Source organism: Trichomycterus rosablanca, chromosome 14, assembly GCF_030014385.1.
Source record: "Trichomycterus rosablanca isolate fTriRos1 chromosome 14, fTriRos1.hap1, whole genome shotgun sequence".
NCBI lineage: Eukaryota > Metazoa > Chordata > Actinopteri > Siluriformes > Trichomycteridae > Trichomycterus > Trichomycterus rosablanca.
This window is the reverse complement of record NC_086001.1, coordinates 31,398,929-31,419,807: the sequence shown is the minus strand read 5'-3', so window position 1 is coordinate 31,419,807 and position 20,879 is coordinate 31,398,929. Positions and strand designations below refer to the sequence as shown.

The following is a 20,879-nucleotide window of genomic DNA, read 5'->3' as shown; positions in this document are numbered from 1 at the left end:
TTTTAAATAAACTAAAAGAGCAACATAAAATAAAATACAGCAACAAGCAAACGTTTTAGAAATAACATCCCAGTTAACCTTGGTCTAATCTTCAGTTTCCCTCTGGTAAATACGACATTGAGTTGCCGTACATGTGCCCTCATCTCATTAATACGATATTTCCGAAATGACTTGAAGGTAGCAATAGAACGAGGCTGGAGTGATGAGATGGTTAAACAGTTTTTCTCTCTGAGTTTATTCGCTTTATTGAACTACAAATTCACAGTGTTTTCCCAAGTGTGAGGAAAGTGTGAAGAAACTTTGTAGTTTTTTCTGTAAGCCATGCATCGGAGAAGTTAATAAGTGAGGCTATAGACTGAGAACAGTGAGTGTGTGTGTGTGTGCAGCCTCGTGTTTGGTCAGTGCCGTACGGTCTAAGTGAAATCTTTTCAGTTTGTGGAGAAGTAACGAGAGAGAGAGGGTTTTTCCCATTTTGAAAGAAGAGACTTTAAGATACACGAGTTTAGTGTGAGTGCAAAAGGATCGCGCCAAACGGCATTCATGATCTGCCATTGAACTGTGTATGGTGGCTGTATTGAAAGGTCGGCACGCAGTACTGAGAAGTTTTCTGGAGGTTTCCTTTTTTCTGGGACTTGCTTGGTCTTTTCAGCTTAAACAAGCTCAAGTCACGTCCACGGACTGTGCCGTAAGTCAAGTTTCATTTCAAGTGTTGGGGGACAGTATGCTTCGAAATTTATCGCGGGTTGCTGTGAGAGACTGATTGGGGAGAGTCACAACACGCACCATTTTCAGTGTGTACGTGGGCGTGTGTGAGACCACGTGGACCCACTTCATTCTGCTTCTCTCTTACCAGCGCCATTAAAAATAGGTACCCTGCCATACAGACATCCTATAGAGTGTATCCCACCATTACAGACTGGTATTTGATGTCTATTGATTAATAAGTTATGAGTTACAGAGACTTTAACTGATCAGTGTTATTGAATGTTATATGTTATTCGTGCAGTATTTGAAGGGTAAAGCCATTTTCAGTTTATTGTGTATGGGAACTCATGAATGTGAACTGTGACAATACAGCTTAAGTGTTTAAAGGGAAAGTACGGACTGTAATTATACAATACCCAAATAATTGAGAGATTTGATCATTTTGTTTTTTAGTTTGTTTTCCTGTTTTGTATTAACTATACAACATTAATATTGAACTAAATGTGTTGACATTTGAACTGAAATTGAACGGAACAACAGTGCGAACATTAATCGTAATATTATTTGAATTGTAATAATAAATAATTACATTTGTTAGATGCTAGATCTGGAGAGGGTGGGAATAAGTGTTACATTTATATATGTTCAGCCTACACTTCACACTTCAGGGTGCTACCGTGATCCTCCTAGTTCCTGAAGCCCACCTCACCACATCTCAGGCATTTACTCAAAGAGTTTCACTGCAGCAGGATAGGTACAAACATACTCGCCAAGGTGAGTACTGAGACTAAAAGTATCGGGGTGGGGACACAGATCCTGTTATTTCCTCGGTCTTCCTAGGTCACGTATTGTTAAGTCATCCCCTACTGGGCGGGAATAAAAACCCTGCTTACATTACTACAGTAAAATACTCATTTTGTTCAACAGAAAACATGATTGGTGATGTAATGACAAAACCTGCAACAAAGGTAAAGTTACAAAAGTTTAAAGAGTTTATTTTTGGAATGTACCATATTGAAATATGTGATGCATGTAACATGAGTGCAAGTTGGGGTGTTAACGTAAGTGCTAGTTTAAATTTAGTTCACTACAAACTCGGAGTTCGTATTTCGCCAACTCTGCCGACACACACACACACACACATACAGTGTATCACAAAAGTGAGTACACCCCTCACATTTCTGCAGATATTTAAGTATATCTTTTCATGGGACAACACTGACAAAATGACACTTTGACACAATGAAAAGTAGTCTGTGTGCAGCTTATATTACAGTGTAAATTTATTCTTCCCTCAAAATAACTCAATATACAGCCATTAATGTCTAAACCACCGGCAACAAAAGTGAGTACACCCCTAAGAGACTACACCCCTAAATGTCCAAATTGAGCACTGCTTGTCATTTTCCCTCCAAAATGTCATGTGATTTGTTAGTGTTACTAGGTCTCAGGTGTGCATAGGGAGCAGGTGTGTTTAATTTAGTAGTACAGCTCTCACACTCTCTCATACTGGTCACTGAAAGTTCCAACATGGCACCTCATGGCAAAGAACTCTCTGAGGATCTTAAAAGACGAATTGTTGCGCTACATGAAGATGGCCAAGGCTACAAGAAGATTGCCAACACCCTGAAACTGAGCTGCAGCACAGTGGCTAAGATCATCCAGCATTTTAAAAGAGCAGGGTCCACTCAGAACAGACCTCGCGTTGGTCGTCCAAAGAAGCTGAGTGCACGTGCTCAGCGTCACATCCAACTGCTGTCTTTGAAAGATAGGCGCAGGAGTGCTGTCAGCATTGCTGCAGAGATTGAAAAGGTAGGGGGTCAGCCTGTCAGTGCTCAGACCATACGCCGCACACTACATCAAATTGGTCTGCATGGCTGTCACCCCAGAAGGAAGCCTCTTCTGAAGTCTCTACACAAGAAAGCCCGCAAACAGTTTGCTGAAGACATGTCAACAAAGGACATGGATTACTGGAACCATGTCCTATGGTCTGATGAGACCAAGATTAATTTGTTTGGTTCAGATGGTCTCAAGCATGTGTGGCGGCAATCAGGTGAGGAGTACAAAGATAAGTGTGTCATGCCTACAGTCAAGCATGGTGGTGGGAATGCCATGGTCTGGGGCTGCATGAGTGCGGCAGGTGTTGGGGAGTTACATTTCATTGAGGGACACATGAACTCCAATATGTACTGTGAAATACTAAGCAGAGCATGATCCCCTCCCTCCGGAAACTGGGTCGCAGGGCAGTGTTCCAGCATGATAATGACCCCAAACACACCTCTAAGATGACCACTGCTTTATTGAAGAGGCTGAGGGTAAAGGTGATGGACTGGCCAAGAATGTCTCCAGACCTAAACCCAATAGAACATCTTTGGGGCATCCTCAAGCGGAAGGTGGAGGAGCGCAAAGTCTCGAATATCCGCCAGCTCCGTGATGTCGTCATGGAGGAGTGGAAAAGCATTCCAGTGGCAACCTGTGAAGCTCTGGTAAACTCCATGCCCAGGAGAGTTAAGGCAGTTCTGGGAAATAATGGTGGCCACACAAAATATTGACACTTCAGGAACTTTCACTAAGGGGTGTACTCACTTTTGTTGCCGGTGGTTTAGACATTAATGGCTGTATATTGAGTTATTTTGAGGGAAGAATAAATTTACACTGTTATATAAGCTGCACACAGACTACTTTTCATTGTGTCAAAGTGTCATTTTGTCAGTGTTGTCCCATGAAAAGATATACTTAAATATCTGCAGAAATGTGAGGGGTGTACTCACTTTTGTGATACACTGTATATGCTCTCTCTCTCTCTCTCCTTTAGTTCAGCAGAAGTGAAACTGATCTGATCCTGTTCTGTTCGAGTGTGGATCTGTTCCGTGTCTGTGTTTGTAGTTTTGTAGATAATTGAAGTTGATGAACGCAGGTGAGTTTATACATTTCCACACTTCTGTACATTACAGTGTATTGTTACTTTATGTAGTTCAGATTGTTGATTTGATTTAAACACACTTGTTTTGAACATAACGCTCACAAACTAAACCAGAAAGTCTAAGCTGCTGTAAATAACTTGCTGTGTTTACTGGTGTTTCTGTTTACGTGTAGAAAAATGGCTGAGTCCAAAATTTCAGTAGCTCAGGATGAGTTCAGCTGTTCAGTCTGTCTGGAAACACTGAAGGATCCAGTAACTACATCATGTGGACACAGTTTCTGTATGGTGTGTATTAATAACTGCTGGGATCAGGAGGATGATAAGGGAACATACAGCTGTCCACAGTGTAGACAAACCTTCACTCCAAGACCTGAAGTGGGTAAAAACATTATTCTGGCAAAGGTTGTAGAGAACCAGAAGAAGAGAGAAGCCCAAGGTTCACTTACTTCTGGACCTGAAGATGTGGAGTGTGATTACTGTACAGAGAGAAAATCCAAAGCTGTTACATCCTGTCTGGTGTGTTTGGCCTCTTTCTGTGAAACTCACCTTCAGCCTCATTATCGAATTCCTGCTTATAAGAATCACAAGTTGGTTGAAACCTCCAGACGACTCCAGGATCAGATCTGCTCTCAGCATAATAAACTGCTGCAGGTTTACTGTCGTACTGATCAGCAGTGTATCTGCATGTTGTGTACCATGGATGATCATAAAGGACATGATACAATATCAGCTGCAGCAGAAAGAACTGAGAAAGAGGTAAAAATATTATACAGCTCTCTTTAACAAGTAACAACTCATTATCATTTACAACCCCAATTCCAATAAAGTTGGGACGTTGTGTAAAAACAGAATACGATGATTTGCAAATCCTTTTCAACCTATATTCAATTGAATACACTACAAAGACAAGATATTTAATGTTCAAACTGATACACTTTATTGTGTTTTTGCAACACGTTCCAAAGAAGTTGGGACAGTGGCAACAAAAGACTGGGAAAGTTGTGGAATGCTCAAAAAACACCTGTTGGAACATTCCACAGGTGAACAGGTTAATTGGAAACAGGTGAGTGTCATCTCCGAAAGGCTCAGTCGTTCACAAGCAAGGATGGGGCGAGGTTCACCACTTTGTGAACAACTGCCTGAGCAAATAGTCCAACAGTTTCAGAACAACGTTTCTCAACGTGCAATTGCAAGGAATTTGGGGATTTCATCATCTACAGTCCATAATATAATCAAAAGATTCAGAGAATCTGGAGAAATCTCTGCAAGTAAGCGGCAAGGCCGAAAACCAACATTGAATGCCCATGACCTTCGATCCCTCAGGTGGCACTGCATTAAAAACCCACATCATTCTGTAACAGACAATACCACATGGGCTCAGGAACACTTCAGAAAACCATTGTGAGTGAACACAGTTTGTCGCTCCATCTACAAGTGCAAGTTAAAACTCTACCATGCAAAGCGAAAGCCATATATCAACAACACCTAGAAACACCGCCGGCTTCTCTGGGCCCGAGCTCGTCTGAGATGGACTGACGCAAAGTGGAAAAGTGTCCTGTGGTCTGACGAGTCCACATTTCAAAATTTTTTTGGAAATCATAGACGTCGTGTCCTCCAGGCAAAGAGGAAAAGGACTGTCCGGATTGTTATCAGCGCAAAGTTCAATAGCCAGCATCTCTGATGGTATGGGGGTGTGTTAGTGCCCATGGCATGGGTAATTTGCACATCTGTGAAGGCACCATTAATGCTGAAAGGTACATACAGGTTTTGGAGCAACATATGCTGCCATCCAAGCAACGTCTTTTTCAGGGACGTCCCTGCTTATTTCGGCAAGACAATGCCAAGCCACCTTCTGCACGTGTTACAACAGCGTGGCTTCGTAGTAAAAGAGTGCGGGTACTAGACTGGCCTGCCTGCAGTCCAGACCTGTCTCCCACTGAAAATGTGTGGCGCATTATGAAGCGCAAAATACGACAACGGAGACCCCGGACTGTTGAGCAACTGAAGTTGTACATCAAGCAAGAATGGGAAAGAATTCCACCTACAAAGCTTCAACAATTAGTGTCCTCAGTTCCCAAATGCTTATTGAGTGTTGTTAAAAGGAAATGTGATGTAACACAGTGGTAAACATGCCCCTGTCCCTACTTCTTTGGAACGTGTTGCAGGCATCAAATTCAAAATGAGTGAATATTTGCAAAAACACAATAAAGTTTGTCCATTTGAACATTAAATATCTTGTCTTTGTAGTGTATTCAATTGAATATAGGTTGAAAAGGATTTGCAAATCATCGTATTCTGTTTTTATTTATGTTTTACACAACGTCCCAACTTCATTGGAATTGGCGTTGTACACTGATGTTGTTTATGTGGTGCTCATACACAATACAAGTAAATTCTGAATTGTTATTCTGTGTAGAAGCAGCTGCTGGAGATCCAGAGAAAATTCCAAGAGAAAATCCAGAACAGAGAGAAGGAACTTTGTGAGCTGATAAATGCTGTGGAGTCTCACAAGGTAAGTTTTATAAACAAAAAGCTCTCAGGATCAGTCTGATTCTCCTCCATTAAACCAATCTCCATTAAAAATTAGATATTGTATATCTCAGGTAACTATGCAAGTGATAGAGCACATTTTACAGTACAGTATATATGGTATTTTAGGTGTTATTAGATTTAATCCACACATACCATTTTGAATTAAGGACATACAGGAGCAGGTGTGTTGTATCAAAAATCTGTGAGGAAATATAACATGCTGATAAATGCAGTAAAAACTAAAGTGATGATGAACACTGAAGAAGTGCTGGAGTTTAAGGTGGAAGGTAGAAGACTGGAACTCTTTCTTATATTTGGGTAGTAGAGTATCAAATACTACACCATGTGGACATGATGATGGTGGTAACATTTTCAAGGGTATGAAAAATCAAGCCATTTAGCACCATCACCAAGCTATAAGTGATGAAAGTCTTAGTATGAATGTAAAGGATGGACAAATATCTGAGTGAGAAACGTTTCCTCTTTCTGAATCTTCTAACAGTCTTCTGCACAGACAGCAGTGGAGAACATTGAGTGGATCTGTACTGAACTAATCAACTCAATTAACAGAAGATGCGCTGAGCTAAAAGATCTAATCAGAGATCGAGAGACAGCAGAAGTAAGTCGAGCTAAAAAAGTCCTGAAGCAGGTGGAGCAGGAGATTGTAGAGCTGAAGAGGAAAGATGCTGAACTGGAACAGCTTTCAAACACAGAGGATTCCGTCCATTTCCTCCAGGTAACAGCACTAAAAATAATTATATTATTGCTGCACCAGTTCAAGTAATAAAGGTTGCAAGCCAAAGGGAAAAGGGACAGCTGGTATTTGAGAATGTATTGGAATGGTATAAATCCAGTGGTTGAATAAATTAACATCTTTTTTTTTTCTCTGTATTTTTGTCTGGTTGTAGAATTTTCAGTCTCTCTCGGCTCCTGCTGGATGTTTAGAATCAGCCGCCATCACAATCAGTCCTTTCCTCTCATTTGATGATGTTACAAAGTCTGTATCTCAGCTGAGAGAGAAAGTAGAAGAATTCTGGACAGATCAGTGTGAGGAGATACGAGATGAAGGTGAGTTCAAGCCCTCAGTGTTCCATTGTCTCCAAAATGCTTCAGTACTCAAACATCAAACAAAACAATCAAATCCACCAACATGAAGATTTTACATCTAACAACACCATTCATTTACTCATTAACCCAGTACTGGTCATGCACTGTAAGCCCGGACTTTATATTTAATCAAACATTTTTAGTACAACATACATAAATTATTTAAGTTTTTTTGCTTTACTATAAAATGCAGAGTACATTGTACTAATTTGAGTACACATTTAAATGTGCTAAAAGATTTAAGTTTACTAAACAAAAATCAGATTAACTTAAAAAAGTCAAGGTAATAAAACAGAAAAACGCCCACCATTTACATGTAAGTCCGCCTTTTTTCAGCTCGCTGTTGGTGAATCAGGCAGCCATTTGTTTTAACTTTTGAAACCTGTTGTTGCAAATTACTTTTTACTTTTCATTGAAGGCTTTTTGCAAAAGTAAACTTGTCTTTCTTAAATGTCTTTTGTGAAGTGGAACCTTTGTTAAACTAAGTGGACAAACATTTTCTTCCTCATTATGCTATTTTTGAGTAGCATGTACACCAGTCTGATGGGGCTTTTTCATCTTCCGTCTAATTTTGGTAAGTGTTGTACTTTACTTAACAATTTTGTTTAAAATAAATGATCTTAATGTTGACACTAAATAAATAATCAAACAGCACTGCTTTATTTGCCGTATTTAGGCTACATGCTAGCATGTTAGCATGCTAGCCTTCATACAAAGCAAAGAGTGTGCTGGCTTGCTTTATTTTAATCCTTAAATTAATGCTATTAATGTTGATTTTAATACTTCTGTTTCTTGTTTCTTTTTGTTGTTTTACAGGTTCATGGTTACTGTGAGGAGCTGTTTGTGTTTCATCAGAACTTTATATACAGTTTGTACAGTTTTAAAGATGTTTTCTTGACATTGTATTTTAAGTAAATACTTCTGAAGTGAAATAAAGAAAAATAATTTTATAATTGTGTCTGTTTCTCTATAAACATTTGTAATTCATATTTGAAATGTAATTAACATGAAAACTAAGAAGAAATCAATATTTTTTTCCATTGAGCTCAAGATAATAAGTAGAATTATTGGGAAAAGCAGTTGGTATAACAAAAAAAGGAAAGTTTAATCAACTTGCCTTTTAGGTGTAATAACTTAATGTTTTAAGTTATGCTAACTGAAGTTTTCATTATACATTACTTAACTTTTTTAAGGCAACCGGTTTCCTCAAATTTTTTAAGTAGATTGAACTTATCCGTGCTTACAGTGTGGTCACATGGTGTCAGTAACTCAGACTTCTCTTTGTTCTCTTTAGACAAACACTGGGAGAACATGCCAAACTCCTTACTGGCTGTACCTGCGACAGTTTCTGGTGTAAATATGTATTTACTAGGATTAGTGATTGTACTGTTACTCTTTCTGCAGTGAAGAAAGTCTGGATTACTCCACCTCCTCAACCTGAAATCAGAGAAGATTTTCTACAATGTTAGTTCACTAACATTCACAAGCACACAAACATAGACAGTAAAGTGAAAAAGTATTTGCACCCCCCAGTTATCTGTATTTTTACAGACTGTATTTTGTCACACTTCAGAGGTCATGAAGTTAAAAACAAAAAAGTAAAACAATCATTTAAACTGCTGACAGACACACACTCTTACACACATTCACACTTACACATACACATTAGCACACATGCACACACACACTTAAACACACACACACACAATTCAAAGAGCTTTATTTGCATGACTGTGTGTTTGTTGTTGGATTGTGTGTTGCTGGTGTGTGTCTGTGTACTGTTTACTGTGAATGTGTCGTGTTTCTGGGGTGTTTTTCTATGTCTGTGTAGCGTTTGTGTGTTGTATTGTTTATGTATGTTTGTGTGTATGTGTAGCATTTGAGTGTAGTCTTTTCCTTCTTAAACCAGGCCTTGGTTTTCTTGGCCGTGTGTTTGGGGTCATTGTCCATTTGGAAGATGAAATGACGACCCATCTTAAGATCCTTGATGGTGGAGTGGAGGTTTTTGGCCAAAATCTCCAGGTAGGACATGCTCTCGGACCAGATGGCCAGGCCCCTTGGCTAAGAAGCAACCCCACAGCATGATGCTGCTGTAGGGATGGTATTCTTGGGGTCGTATGCAGTGCCATCCTCTCGCCAAATGGCCCGGGTGTGGTTGGCACCAAAGAGCTCGATCTTGGTCTCATCAGACCAGAGAACCATAAACCAGTCTGCCTCAGAGTCCTCCAAGTGATCATGAACAAACTTTAGACAAGCCTTGACATGACGCTTTGAAAGTAAAGGTACCTTACGGGCTCGCCTGGAATGGAGACCATTGCGGTGGAGTACATAACTTATTGAAACCAATGTCCCCATGAGATCTTCCCGGAGCTCCCTCCTTGTTGTCCTTGGGTCAGCCTTGACCTTTCGGACAAGCCTGGCCTCAGCACAGGAGGAAACTTTGAAAGGCTGTCCAGGCCATGGAAGGTTAACAGTAGTTCCATGAGCCTTCCACTTCCGGATGATGCTCCCAACGGTGGAGACAGGTAGGCCCAACTCCTTCTCGTTTTGTACCCCTTGCCAGCCTTGTGACCCCCCACGATTTTGTCTCTGATGGCCTTGGAATGCTCCTTAGTCTTTCCCATGTTGACCATGTATGAGTGCTGTTCACTTGTTTGGGGAGGGGCTTTGATAGTCAGAAGAGGCGGGAAAAAACAGATAATTAATCCAAGCATGTGAAGCTCATTCTTCTTAATACCTCAATTACTTCTTAATACTTCAGGGAACCAAACAGAATGCTGTTGGTTTGAGGGGTTGGATAATAATTGACCCTCTGGTAAACTTTGATAAATAAAGTTCTTTTTTGCTACAGTGCATTTCACATGTCCCGGCCCATCTACAGTCCAAATTTTAAAATGCTAAGTTAACTCTAAATGTGGAAACCTGCAAAATCTGCAGGGGGTTGAATACTACTTGGAGGCACTGTATGTGTTTGTGTGATTGTGTATGTAGTGTTTATGTAGTGTCTCTGTGTAGGGTTTGTATGTGTTTGTGATTTGTGTGTGTTTGTGTAGTATTCATGTGTGGTTGAGTAGTATATGTGTGTGTAGTGTTTGTGTAGTATTCATGTGTGCTTGAGTAGTATTTGTGTAGTGTTTGTGTAGTATTCATGTGTGCTTGGGTAGTATTTGTGTGTATGTGTAGTGTCTGTGTGTATTTGTGCAATGTTTGTGTAATGTATGTGTGTGTGTTTGTGTAGTGTTCATGGGTGTTTGTGTAGCATTCATGTGTGGTTGAGTAGTATTCATGTGTATGTGTAGTGTCTGTGTGTATTTGTGCAGTGCAGTGCGCACGCTTAGACATAGGTATAATTATACACACACACACACACACTGTACACACACACACTCTCTCTCTCTCTTATATGTTAATTGGTTTATTTTGTGTTTCCTCTCCAGATGTTTGTTGGCTCACACTGGATCCAAACACAGCACATAAAAACCTCCGTCTGTCTGAGGAGAACAAAGTGGTGACCCGGAGTGGAACATTACAGTCATATCCTGATCATCCAGATAGATTTGATAGTAACACCCAGGTTCTGTGTAGAAAGAGTGTGAGTGGACGCTGTTACTGGGAGGCTGAGCTGAGTGGGGATTATTGGGTTTCTATAGCAGTGTCATATAAAAGCATCAGCAGGAAGGGAGGTGGTTATGAGTGTTTGTTTGGACGTAATGATCAGTCCTGGAGTTTGTTCTGTTCTCCATCCAGATTTTCATTTTGGCACAATAACAAAGAGACTAAAATTCCCATAAGGCCGAGTTCCTCTAGAATAGGAGTGTATGTGGATTATGAAGCAGGAACTCTGTCCTTCTACAGCATCTCTGATACAATGAAGTTCCTCCACAGAGTTCAGACCACGTTCACTCAGCTCCTCTACCCGGGGTTTAGAGTTGGTTTAGTATCAGAAGTGAAACTGTCAGATTTAACAGATGAAGTGTAAAAATTACATGAAAGTGTAACATTAAACTGTTTGAGTGATTTTAGAATCTGTGAGGCAGTGATACATTTATGAAGATTTTCTTTTTCAATTTATTAACCACCATTTATTCAGTGCCTTTCCTGATTTCTTCTTTTCTTAAATATTTATCATCTACACTGAAAAAAAGGAGACTAGCCATGTCTTGGATTTATGTAAGCCTTTTGAGTGTATTTAACACAACTGCCTCATGTTTAAACAGACATGTAATTTTATTGTGTAAAAACTAAATAACACGCAGAGAGAGTACATTAATTTGTTCATATCATGTTCGACTGAAGTGAATCAATAACGTATCAATGTTAAATCTCACGATACTGCACAGGATTTTGTTTCGCACCCTCAACGTAACAAGGAGAAGAAATGGTTGGAGTTGGTCGGAGTGCTCATTCCTACTTTGTTCAGTAAGTCTTGATTTTCTGGATGAATATTATCAAAATCGCAGTCAAATGTAGTTAATTGTTTTGAGAATCACTATGTAACGTTAAATACTTGTCGTGAGCCTGTTTGCCAGCGCTGTTTTTTATCTGCTTCATACTAGCGCTGCTTCATTTGAAGTTGTTTTTGAGGGCGCGGGCCGTAGCATGGCACACAACTTAATTCTGTGATGCTCCTAAAATACTTCGTGTTCTGTGTGAATATTGTCGCGTTTCTTGTTTGTTTGTTATCGCCCGCACTGCATCACTTGCATTAGCTATCTTGCTATCGGAGAGGGTCGGCTCGTGTAGCCACTGTGCTAACTGCTCGTCAGGCGGAGATGCTGCGCGCGATGGTGGAGGTGTGGAAATTAGACACACGACAAGGTATAGTTCAGTTAACTCTTTAGTCAGGATCAAGAGCTTTACAACAGTAGGACTACCTAGCTCCAGCACCCGAACAATCTTCAGCGTTCGATGCTGGGGCAACACGGCAAGTCTCATAAACTGTAACTGAGTCAGAAAGTCCGAACACACACATATAAACTGGATGCTGAACTCTGATTGGCGGAGCCAAACATCACTCACATATCGCCGCTAAACTACCCCCCCTCTAGACATGCTGAGTCCCTTCAGCATCTAAACAGTTTTAGAAAAAGATAGATCAACAATGCAAACATGGAACAATGCACTTAAACTAGCTGCTCTTACTAAAATAAGAAGTCTCTTGTGGCTCCTGAACTGTTACCACTACCATGTTTTAACCTGACTAAGAACAACCTATTCTAATAACAGTCTTTAGCCCGGACTGTCCCGGTAGCGCTGGGGTTTGCGCACAACACGGCCTCGGCTTGTAATTTGCACGTTTGCTGCGTTCTCTTCCATGTCTGGGGCAGTGTTTGGCAGGGGTTTGGGTTCAGCCATCAGGCATTGGGGTTTCATGGCTTGTTGTGTCTCTACAGGCAAAGGGCCTATTCCATTGTCATTGCTGGACTCATGGCAAGAGGACATGTTGGGACCGAAGATCTGGGTCGCTTTTTCAGGGGACATAGGAGGGTCTCCATGATGTTCAGCACCTCTGCTGCTCTCCTCTCTTAATGGGTGTCTGAGTCGTTTGATCCATCCTGGCACCATGTCAGATGTATAGGGCTGTAGCCGATCATGATGGAGGATTTTGGTGCCCCTTTGATCTCGGACTTCGAAGAGCACCGGGCCCAGGCACTTGGTTATGAGTAAGGGACCTTTCCAAGGGGGCTGAAGCTTTGGACTCAGGCCTTTCTTCTCCGTGCTGTCCTTTATGTATATCAGGTCTCCCACCTCGTAGGGCTGCTCCTTGGCACGGAGGTCATGCTGTCTCTTCTGCCTGATCTGGGCAGCTCGCAGGTGTTCCCTCGCCAACTCATGGGTTTGTTCCAACTTCTCCTCCAGGCTTTCCACAAACGCAGGAGGTGGGGCTCTATTACTGTCAAGATGAGTAACTCGCAACAGGAGGTCTTGCGGCTGATGTACCTCTCTGCCCAGCATCATTCGGTTTGGGGTGAACCCTGTGCAAGCATGTGGTGAACTTCGGTAGGCCGCTGTTAATAGTGGGAGGTACTCATCCCAGTCTCGTTGGTTTTTGTCCACATAACATCTTACCATTTGGAGCAGGGTTCTGTTGAACCTTTCTACCTGGCCGTTTGAGGATGGATGGTAAGGTGTGGTTCGGGTCTTTGTTACCTTAAGTAGATGGCACACTTGGGCAAAGAGATCACTCTCAAAGTTTCTACCTTGATCTGTGTGAATTTCCAAGGGTGAGCCAAATCGTGCCACAAACTCGAACACAAGCTTCTGAACAGTAGTCTCTGCAGTCTGGTCCGGTATGGCGAATGCCTCCACCCAACGTGTGAACTGGTCTATTATTACCAGTATGTACTTATTGCCTGAAGTGGAGACGGGAAAGGGGCCCACAACATCCAGATGCAGCCTGTCCATGGGTGCACCAGCCTGGTACATTTGCAAAGGAGCTCTCCCTGTTGAGCCTACGGCCTTGCTTGCTTGACACTGAGGGCATTTTTGGATGAAGAGCCTAACATCTCCCCCGATCCCATGCCAGAGAAAGTGTTGTCGGGCTCTGTGTAGTGTTTTACCAACACCAAGGTGACCGGACAGAGGTGAGCTGTGACAAAAGTCCATCAACTCCTTTACGAGGGACCTAGGCACCAGCAGACGAAGCTGAGGAAGGGCCCCAGTGTCACTCTCCCATCTGTAATAGAGGACTCCTCCATGACGCTCTACCTGAGGCCAACACAGCTAATACTTCCTGATGGCTGGGCTTCTAAGGGCAACTTGCTCTCGTTCAGGGATCTCTCCCATGTCCATCCACTGGTGGAGAAGACCCAAGCATGGATCCTGTCTTTGCTCGTTCTCTAGCTCTTGCTTACTGTATTGAGACATCCAGTTAACTTCCGTGAACTCCTCGTCATCGGGGTTCTGGGAGCCTGAGGATGAGCGTGAGGCATTTTCTGGTGAGGCTGAGCCGACAACTGCCTGGATCTCTTGGCCCTTTGTCACATGTCTTATGGCAAGTGGTACCACATCATCCACATCAGCTTCGAATCTGGCCCATTGATCTTGTAGCCTCTGGCAGTGTGCACATCCACCACAGGGCAGTGCAGATAAGTCTCTTCCGGCTTGGTAGCAGTCACACTGTGATTGAGCCACCTTTCTGGACTACGCATCTGCATTACTATGTCGTGCCCCGGGACGATGCTCAATCTGGAAGTCGTACTGGCCTAACTCCTCCATCCACCTTGCCAGCTGCCCTTCTGGGCGCTTGAAACGGAACAGCCAGGACAGACTGTTATGGTCAGTTCGAATAAGAAATCTGCGGCCCAGTAAGTAGTGTCTGAACTGTCTTGTAAATTTCACCACTGCAAGCAATTCACGTCTTGTTACACAGTAACGTCTTTGGGTTTTCTGCAGGTGAGAGCTGGCATAGGCTATAACCTTTTCCTCCCCATGCTGAAACTGTGAGAGAACTGCCCCTATGCTGCAATTTGACGCATCTGTGTCCAGGATGAAGGTACCTTGAGAGGTGGGATAGGTGAGTATGGGAGCTGTTGTCAGATGTTTTTTTAGCTCGCTGAAAGCTGCCTCCTGGGCCTCTCCCCAGTGAAACCCTGTGCCTTTATTCTGGAGCTCGTGCAGTGGGCTACAAATTTGGGAGAATGATTTAATGAACCGGCGGTAGTAGTTACATAACCCCAGAAAAGCTTGAAGCTCTGAAAGGCTTTTGGGGCAGTCCCAGTTGGTGATGTCCTGGATCAGCTTGGGATTTGGACGAATTCCCTCACCGCTGATGACGTGGCCTAGGAACAGAACCTCCTCCTTTAGCAGATGGCATTTAGATGGCTTCAGCTTCAGTCCATATTGACTCATGCGTTCGAAGACCACCTCCAGGTTTTTTAGGCTGTCGTCAATGTTTGCTTCCAGTACAATTACATCGTCAAGGTAAATAAGAAGGTTTCGCCACTGTAGTCCCCGGAGCACCACCTCCATAGCCCTCTGGAAAGTGCTTGGTGCGTTGCACAAGCCAAATGGCATCCGTGTGTACTCATAAAGGCCATACTTGGTGACGAAGGCAGTCTTACAACGGTCCTGCTTGTGTACTTCAATCTGCCAGTATCCACTCTGTAGATCCAGGGTGGAAAACACAGTAGCACCTTGCAAGGTGTCAAGGCATTCTTCGATGTTAGGAAGTGGGTAAGCATCTTTCAGAGTGAGTTCATTGAGCTTTCGATAATCGATACACCATCTAACCCCACCGTCTTTCTTTCTAACCAGGACCACAGGCGATGCCCACTCTGAGATGGAAGGTACAACAACACCTGAGCTCAACATTCCCTTGAGGTGTTCCTCCTCCTCCGCCTGGAACCACAGCGGTGTGCGGCGGGTTGCTTGCCTGATGGGCCGAGCACTGCCGGTGTCAATCCGATGGGTCACCATGTTGAAGTGACCTAGGTCACTGTCACCAGTAGCAAACACAGACTGGTACTTTAAGAGAAGTAGTAGGAGCTTACCCTCTTGCTCTTCACTGAGGCCGCTGCCAGCTGCTGTGAATAGTTCTTGTAGGTGGGCTGGTAGACCTAGAACATCATTATACTTGTTGCACCGGCGTACCTGTCGTGAAATTCTTTCTTCACCAGGACGATTGCTTTGGCCAGGACTCTTTGTAGCCTTCAGGCTATCTCGATCTTGGTTCTGAAACTTGCGGAAGTCTTTAGGGCACATCTCTTATAAGGGAAGTGTTTCAATGAGAATTCCCAGACAAGTGCCCTTGGCGAGGTGTGTGCTAACAGCAGATATATTGCATAGCCGAACAGGCACTTTTGGCTCCATGTTTACAAGGACACTTCCCGAGGAAACACCATCTGCAAGGCCAACCGGCTCCAGGACCGCTGTTATTTCAGGGTGTGGGTGTTCAACGAAGCCCCAGGTATCACACTCACTCTGCGGAGGAAGGGTCAGTGGTCTTGTTAATAACACCCGGGATATTGCATAACCTCCCTCAGGTCCACCCCTAACATAGCTGGGCACGAGCTCACCCTCAATGAAGACTTTGGGCCCTCTTTGTATGGTCACATTAGCTTTTATCATAAAATCCAATCCCAGGAGGAGGGAGTCCTGAATGGGGGCTATGTACACGATCCAGTCCCACTCTTTACTGCCAACCTTCAGTGTCACTTTATAGCCATCAAATACCCCCATTGTCTTTCCGGACTCTGCGTTTCGCAAACAGGCTCTCTTACTCTCTGGCTGGCTTTCTAAGTTGAGCTGCTTGTACACTTCACTGGACATCACAGTGGCTTCAGCTCCTGTATCTACAACACACATGATGGATAAATGATTTACCTGGATGGGAATTTGTAGACTGGGCCCTTCACTGGTGGCTCTGCCGACTGTGACTACAGATGGTTTAAGGGGTCTATTTTTGTTCTGGATAATACTAGCATTATGGCCACTCTGAGTACCGGCCAGGCCCTGGCCTCTGGACCTGGCCGATTCTAGTTTCCCTGCAGCTTGGGGCTAGGAGACCGGGAACACTGCCTTTTAAAGTGACCAAATTATCCACACTGGAAACATGCACCTTTATTGCTTGTGGATGGGCTTGGTGATCGTGAAGTGTTCAGGTGGTTGGGATCTCCTAGCTTACGCACAAAAGTTCTCCCACGCTGTTGTTCCATCCTTGCTTCTGGACATGGGGGGGGGTTCCTCTCCAACTGACACTTTATGGGCTAACGCGTCAACAGTAGCTTAAAGTTTCTCCACCTTCTCTACCAGCAGCTTCAGTTGGTCCACTGTAGCATATGTAGTCCGTTGTGGTACCTGTGCATTGAGTGAGGTAGACATTTCTGTTTTAGTGTGTTCATCTGCCCAGGAAATACGTCTGACTTTTCCCCTTAGCTCTCCATCTCGGCCTAATGTTGCTTTAAAATTGTGTTCGTGTGCTTCTACCAGTTTTTGAGCCTCTGTCAGTGTGGGCGGGTCTTTGTTCATTACCTCATATGCGATTCGCTGGTTGCAAAGGCCCCGAAGGAATGCGTCAGCTGCCAGTTGGTCCTGCAGTTGAAGATCCACTCCTGGATATGCTAAGGTGACCAGCCGACGAATCTCCTCCGCAAACTCAGCTGTAGGTTCCTTCTGTTGCCGTAGCTCATTTAAACGACGGCGTGCTGTGTTTGGTGGGTCTGTGTGGCCATACCTCTGTGCCAGCTGTTCTGTTAGGAGAGCATAATCTTCTCTGACATGCTCAGGCAGCGAGCACACGAAACGAATAGCCGACCCTCTCAGCCTCTCATGTAGTCTATCCACTCTTTCAGTGCTTGTCCAATTTTGTCTCTGAGCCATTCTTTCAAAGGGAATAAAGAAGGAAGCCCAGTCATCCTTTCCTTCGAATGCTGCAAGGGCCTTTGAGCTGGCACAGCATGTGGAGTAACGTGGTGCTGCATGGTTGCCATGATGGCTATTATTGTTGTGCATGCCCATATCCCTGTCGTGGCCTGGGAACTGAGGGTTGGCACTGTTTGGAGATGTTGTTGCAATGGGTGACAGACCACCACCTCTCCTGTTAGTAGAACGTCTACGCACTGCTGGCTCTAAAGACTCGTCCACATTCCATTGTCTTACAGGGGCTGATGTGCGAGAGCGCTGCCGGATCACCTCTAGTTCTGGGGAAAAATCAGGGGGGCCGGATGGAATGGTGGGAAGCACCTCTTTGTAATGTTCGATTGGTGATGAACTTGACACAGTATTTGACTGATCATTCCCATCAGGCTGCTTCAGCCAGGGTGTTTGAATATCTTTGACAGCTGTCTGAGTCAGTACTGGGGACAACATTTGCTGCAGCTGTTTGGTTTGGTGCTCTAACAAGATCTGTAGCCAGGCTGGTGGTTGTTCTAGGTTTTTAGCAGCACAAGCTTCTGCCCCTGAGTGGAGAATTTCTTCATTTTTTATTATTATTATTTTTTTTTTAAATGTTTCTGGTCTTCCAGTCTTTTATTTTGACATCCAAGACGCTGGCTGGGGGAGGGAATGTTTTGATCACGTGACCTCGCTTCTCGGCGCGGTAGCGCCCCTGTGGCTATGTAGTTAACCTGTTAGCCTCCGATGCTAATTTAGCGTCGGCGCCCGGAACTTTATTTTTTCGAATGTTCTTTATTCAGCGTTTAATGAGTTTAAACACTTGCCACACTCTGCAATGGCGATGTCAAAATCCCGCTTCTGACGCCAGTTGTCGCGTTTCTTGTTTGTTTGTTATCGCCCGCACTGCATCACTTGCATTAGCTATCTTGCTATCGGAGAGGGTCGGCTCGTGTAGCCACTGTGCTAACTGCTCGTCAGGCGGAGATGCTGCGCGCGATGGTGGAGGTGTGGAAATTAGACACACGACAAGGTATAGTTCAGTTAACTCTTTAGTCAGGATCAAGAGCTTTACAACAGTAGGACTACCTAGCTCCAGCACCCGAACAATCTTCAGCGTTCGATGCTGGGGCAACACGGCAAGTCTCATAAACTGTAACTGAGTCAGAAAGTCCGAACACACACATATAAACTGGATGCTGAACTCTGATTGGCGGAGCCAAACATCACTCACATATCGCCGCTACAATATGTTTGCCAACTGACTGTTCAGTTGTGTATTAACTGCATGGTGTCAGTGAGATTTGGCCATCAAAGAGCCTCGGCTAAGGACATCGGCAGCCTTAAGCTAGCATTAAATTAGCTTACCACCCCAACCCATTTTTTCCCCCTGTTTTGCTGCAGATTGAGAGGCAAACACAACTGCGTATTCACCTGGAGTCAGCTCGACCGTTTGCTCAAGTTTTTGTGGTAAGAACAGTACTTGCTGTTTAAGTTACCATATTTTAACTACTATGTACAACACAGATTGTTTAAACAAGTGCAGCGTGTGCGCGCTCACTAGTGATGGGCATTTCGGCTCTTTTCGGAGAGTCGGTTCTTTTGGATCGGCTCTCTTAAAAGAGTCGGCTCTTTCGGCTCCCAACTGGCTCCTTTCACTTTTTTTGTATCTTAAATCAGTTTATTACCAAATTATGTGTACAATTAATTACTATTGTAAAAACACAGTATAAATGTTTATTATTATTATTAATATGGCTTTAGTTATATACTCAACAAGAACAGATTGCAGGTTGTTTTCGATATGAAATTTTAATTTTGCACAGTCTAAACTCTGCCTTTGAACTGTCTATCTAAACTTTACTACGCTTTCTGTCACTTATTTTCTTCACCTAGCTTTAATTTATCTATTTATTGCGCAAACTTCTCTCGCTCTCAGTGTGTGTCTCTGTGTGTGTGTGTGTGTGCGCGCGCGCCTCCCCTCCCCTTCAGTTCAGATACAGACGCACACATCGGCTTCACTTCAAAGAGCCGACTCTTAGAGCCGGATCATTCGCGACCGACTCATCACTAACGCTCACACTGCCTAATTAATCCACTTTTGAAATTTAAAATCTGCCATATCTTTTTATATTGTCAGAAAGGTGATTAATGCAACTAGTTTATCTGACGTGGTGTAGTCTACTTCAGTAAAACATTTTCTGTTTCTGATATTTTGCTCCAAGAGTGTACAGTTACAAAATATTTAAAAAATGACCAATACAGTGCACTTAAGCACTATTAAATATTTCTAAGTATAACTATTATTTATTTAACCCTTTGGAGTCAGTAAAGTCCTAGTCAGATAATGTTTTAGACAACTTGTGAACATTTTTTAAAGATTATTTTTACTGTTAGCTTTACAATCTGTTTATGTTTAAAATGAGCTTTAAGTGGATTTTTTAAAACTCTATCTTCAGTGTTGGATTAAATTTTCATAAGATGGCACAAGTTGTCTGAAAGTTTATCATGTAAGAGGACCTTAAGTGGTTTAAGCCTGTCCCACATTTGGTTAGCCATTTTACAGTTTGTGACTTGCTGGTCATAAGTAATTCTAGGAAATCCTTTTTAGACTTTGTTTCTTTCTCTTGTTCTTCCGCTTGTTTTCTATGATGATTCAAAAATGCATTCTCGACATATCAAACTCTATTGTCCTCACTAGATATTGATCCTTTTTTTGTTTCCACTTTTTCAGTGAATGGTGCTAGAAGTGTTCCAGTGACAGAGTTAATGTGGCAATGCAAGGCCTGCCCATTAGTTTTACCAAGTAGGTCACAAATTCTGAGGCATTATCGAGTGAGACATAGGCATCACGGAAATAACAGTCGTATTCCATGTGTACATGCAAGCTGCCCATGTAGTTTTAAAACATGGAATGCCCTGTTAATTCATTTGAATAGATGTCATGTTATTAAAACTACCCCATGTCAGTCAAGGGGATGTACATTTAGCTGCCATTTGTGTCCATGTAAGGATCTTGTGTCTGAGAGGGATTATTGGACCCACATTAATGCACATTTAAAAAAAAAATGAGGTTGTAACTTGTATGTTGGTGGATTGCAACTTTAAAACCAACATCTTAGGCTCATTTAAATCCCACAAAAGCAGGAAACATAGGTCTTATTCACTAGACGATTTTAAACCAGGAATAGTAGTATCAGTCACAGCTGCTCACCCTGAATCTCCTTCCAATTCTTTTGATGATGACATTGGTGAGGATGCTCAGCCAGGTACCAGTGCT

General features: G+C 43.0%; 2 protein-coding genes across 2 annotated transcripts in view; one reads left to right on the top strand and one right to left on the bottom strand.

Annotated features, from left to right (window-relative positions):
- LOC134326292 (zinc finger protein 850-like) overlaps nt 1-20,879 on the bottom strand; it is a 321,599-nt gene that overhangs the window by 15,811 nt on the left and 284,909 nt on the right. The gene's annotated exons all lie outside the window — the stretch shown is intronic.
- LOC134326014 (tripartite motif-containing protein 16-like) lies at nt 6,510-11,292 on the top strand. Its single transcript, XM_063008206.1, has 5 exons — nt 6,510-6,538; nt 6,663-6,896; nt 7,069-7,228; nt 8,672-8,731; nt 10,705-11,292. The coding sequence occupies exons 1-5, from the start codon at nt 6,512-6,514 to the stop codon at nt 11,244-11,246; spliced, it is 1,023 nt and encodes a 340-aa protein (XP_062864276.1). The 5' UTR covers nt 6,510-6,511; the 3' UTR covers nt 11,247-11,292.

Excerpts from the sequence above, each read along its gene's own strand:
- LOC134326014 (XM_063008206.1), top strand. The coding sequence starts at position 6,512 with ATGATGATGGTGGTAACATTTTCAAGG. Across the intron at positions 6,539-6,662 it reads TGGTGGTAACATTTTCAAGG|TCTTCTGCACAGACAGCAGT; the intron begins GTATGAAAAATC and ends ATCTTCTAACAG. Across the intron at positions 7,229-8,671 it reads TGAGGAGATACGAGATGAAG|TGAAGAAAGTCTGGATTACT; the intron begins GTGAGTTCAAGC and ends CTCTTTCTGCAG.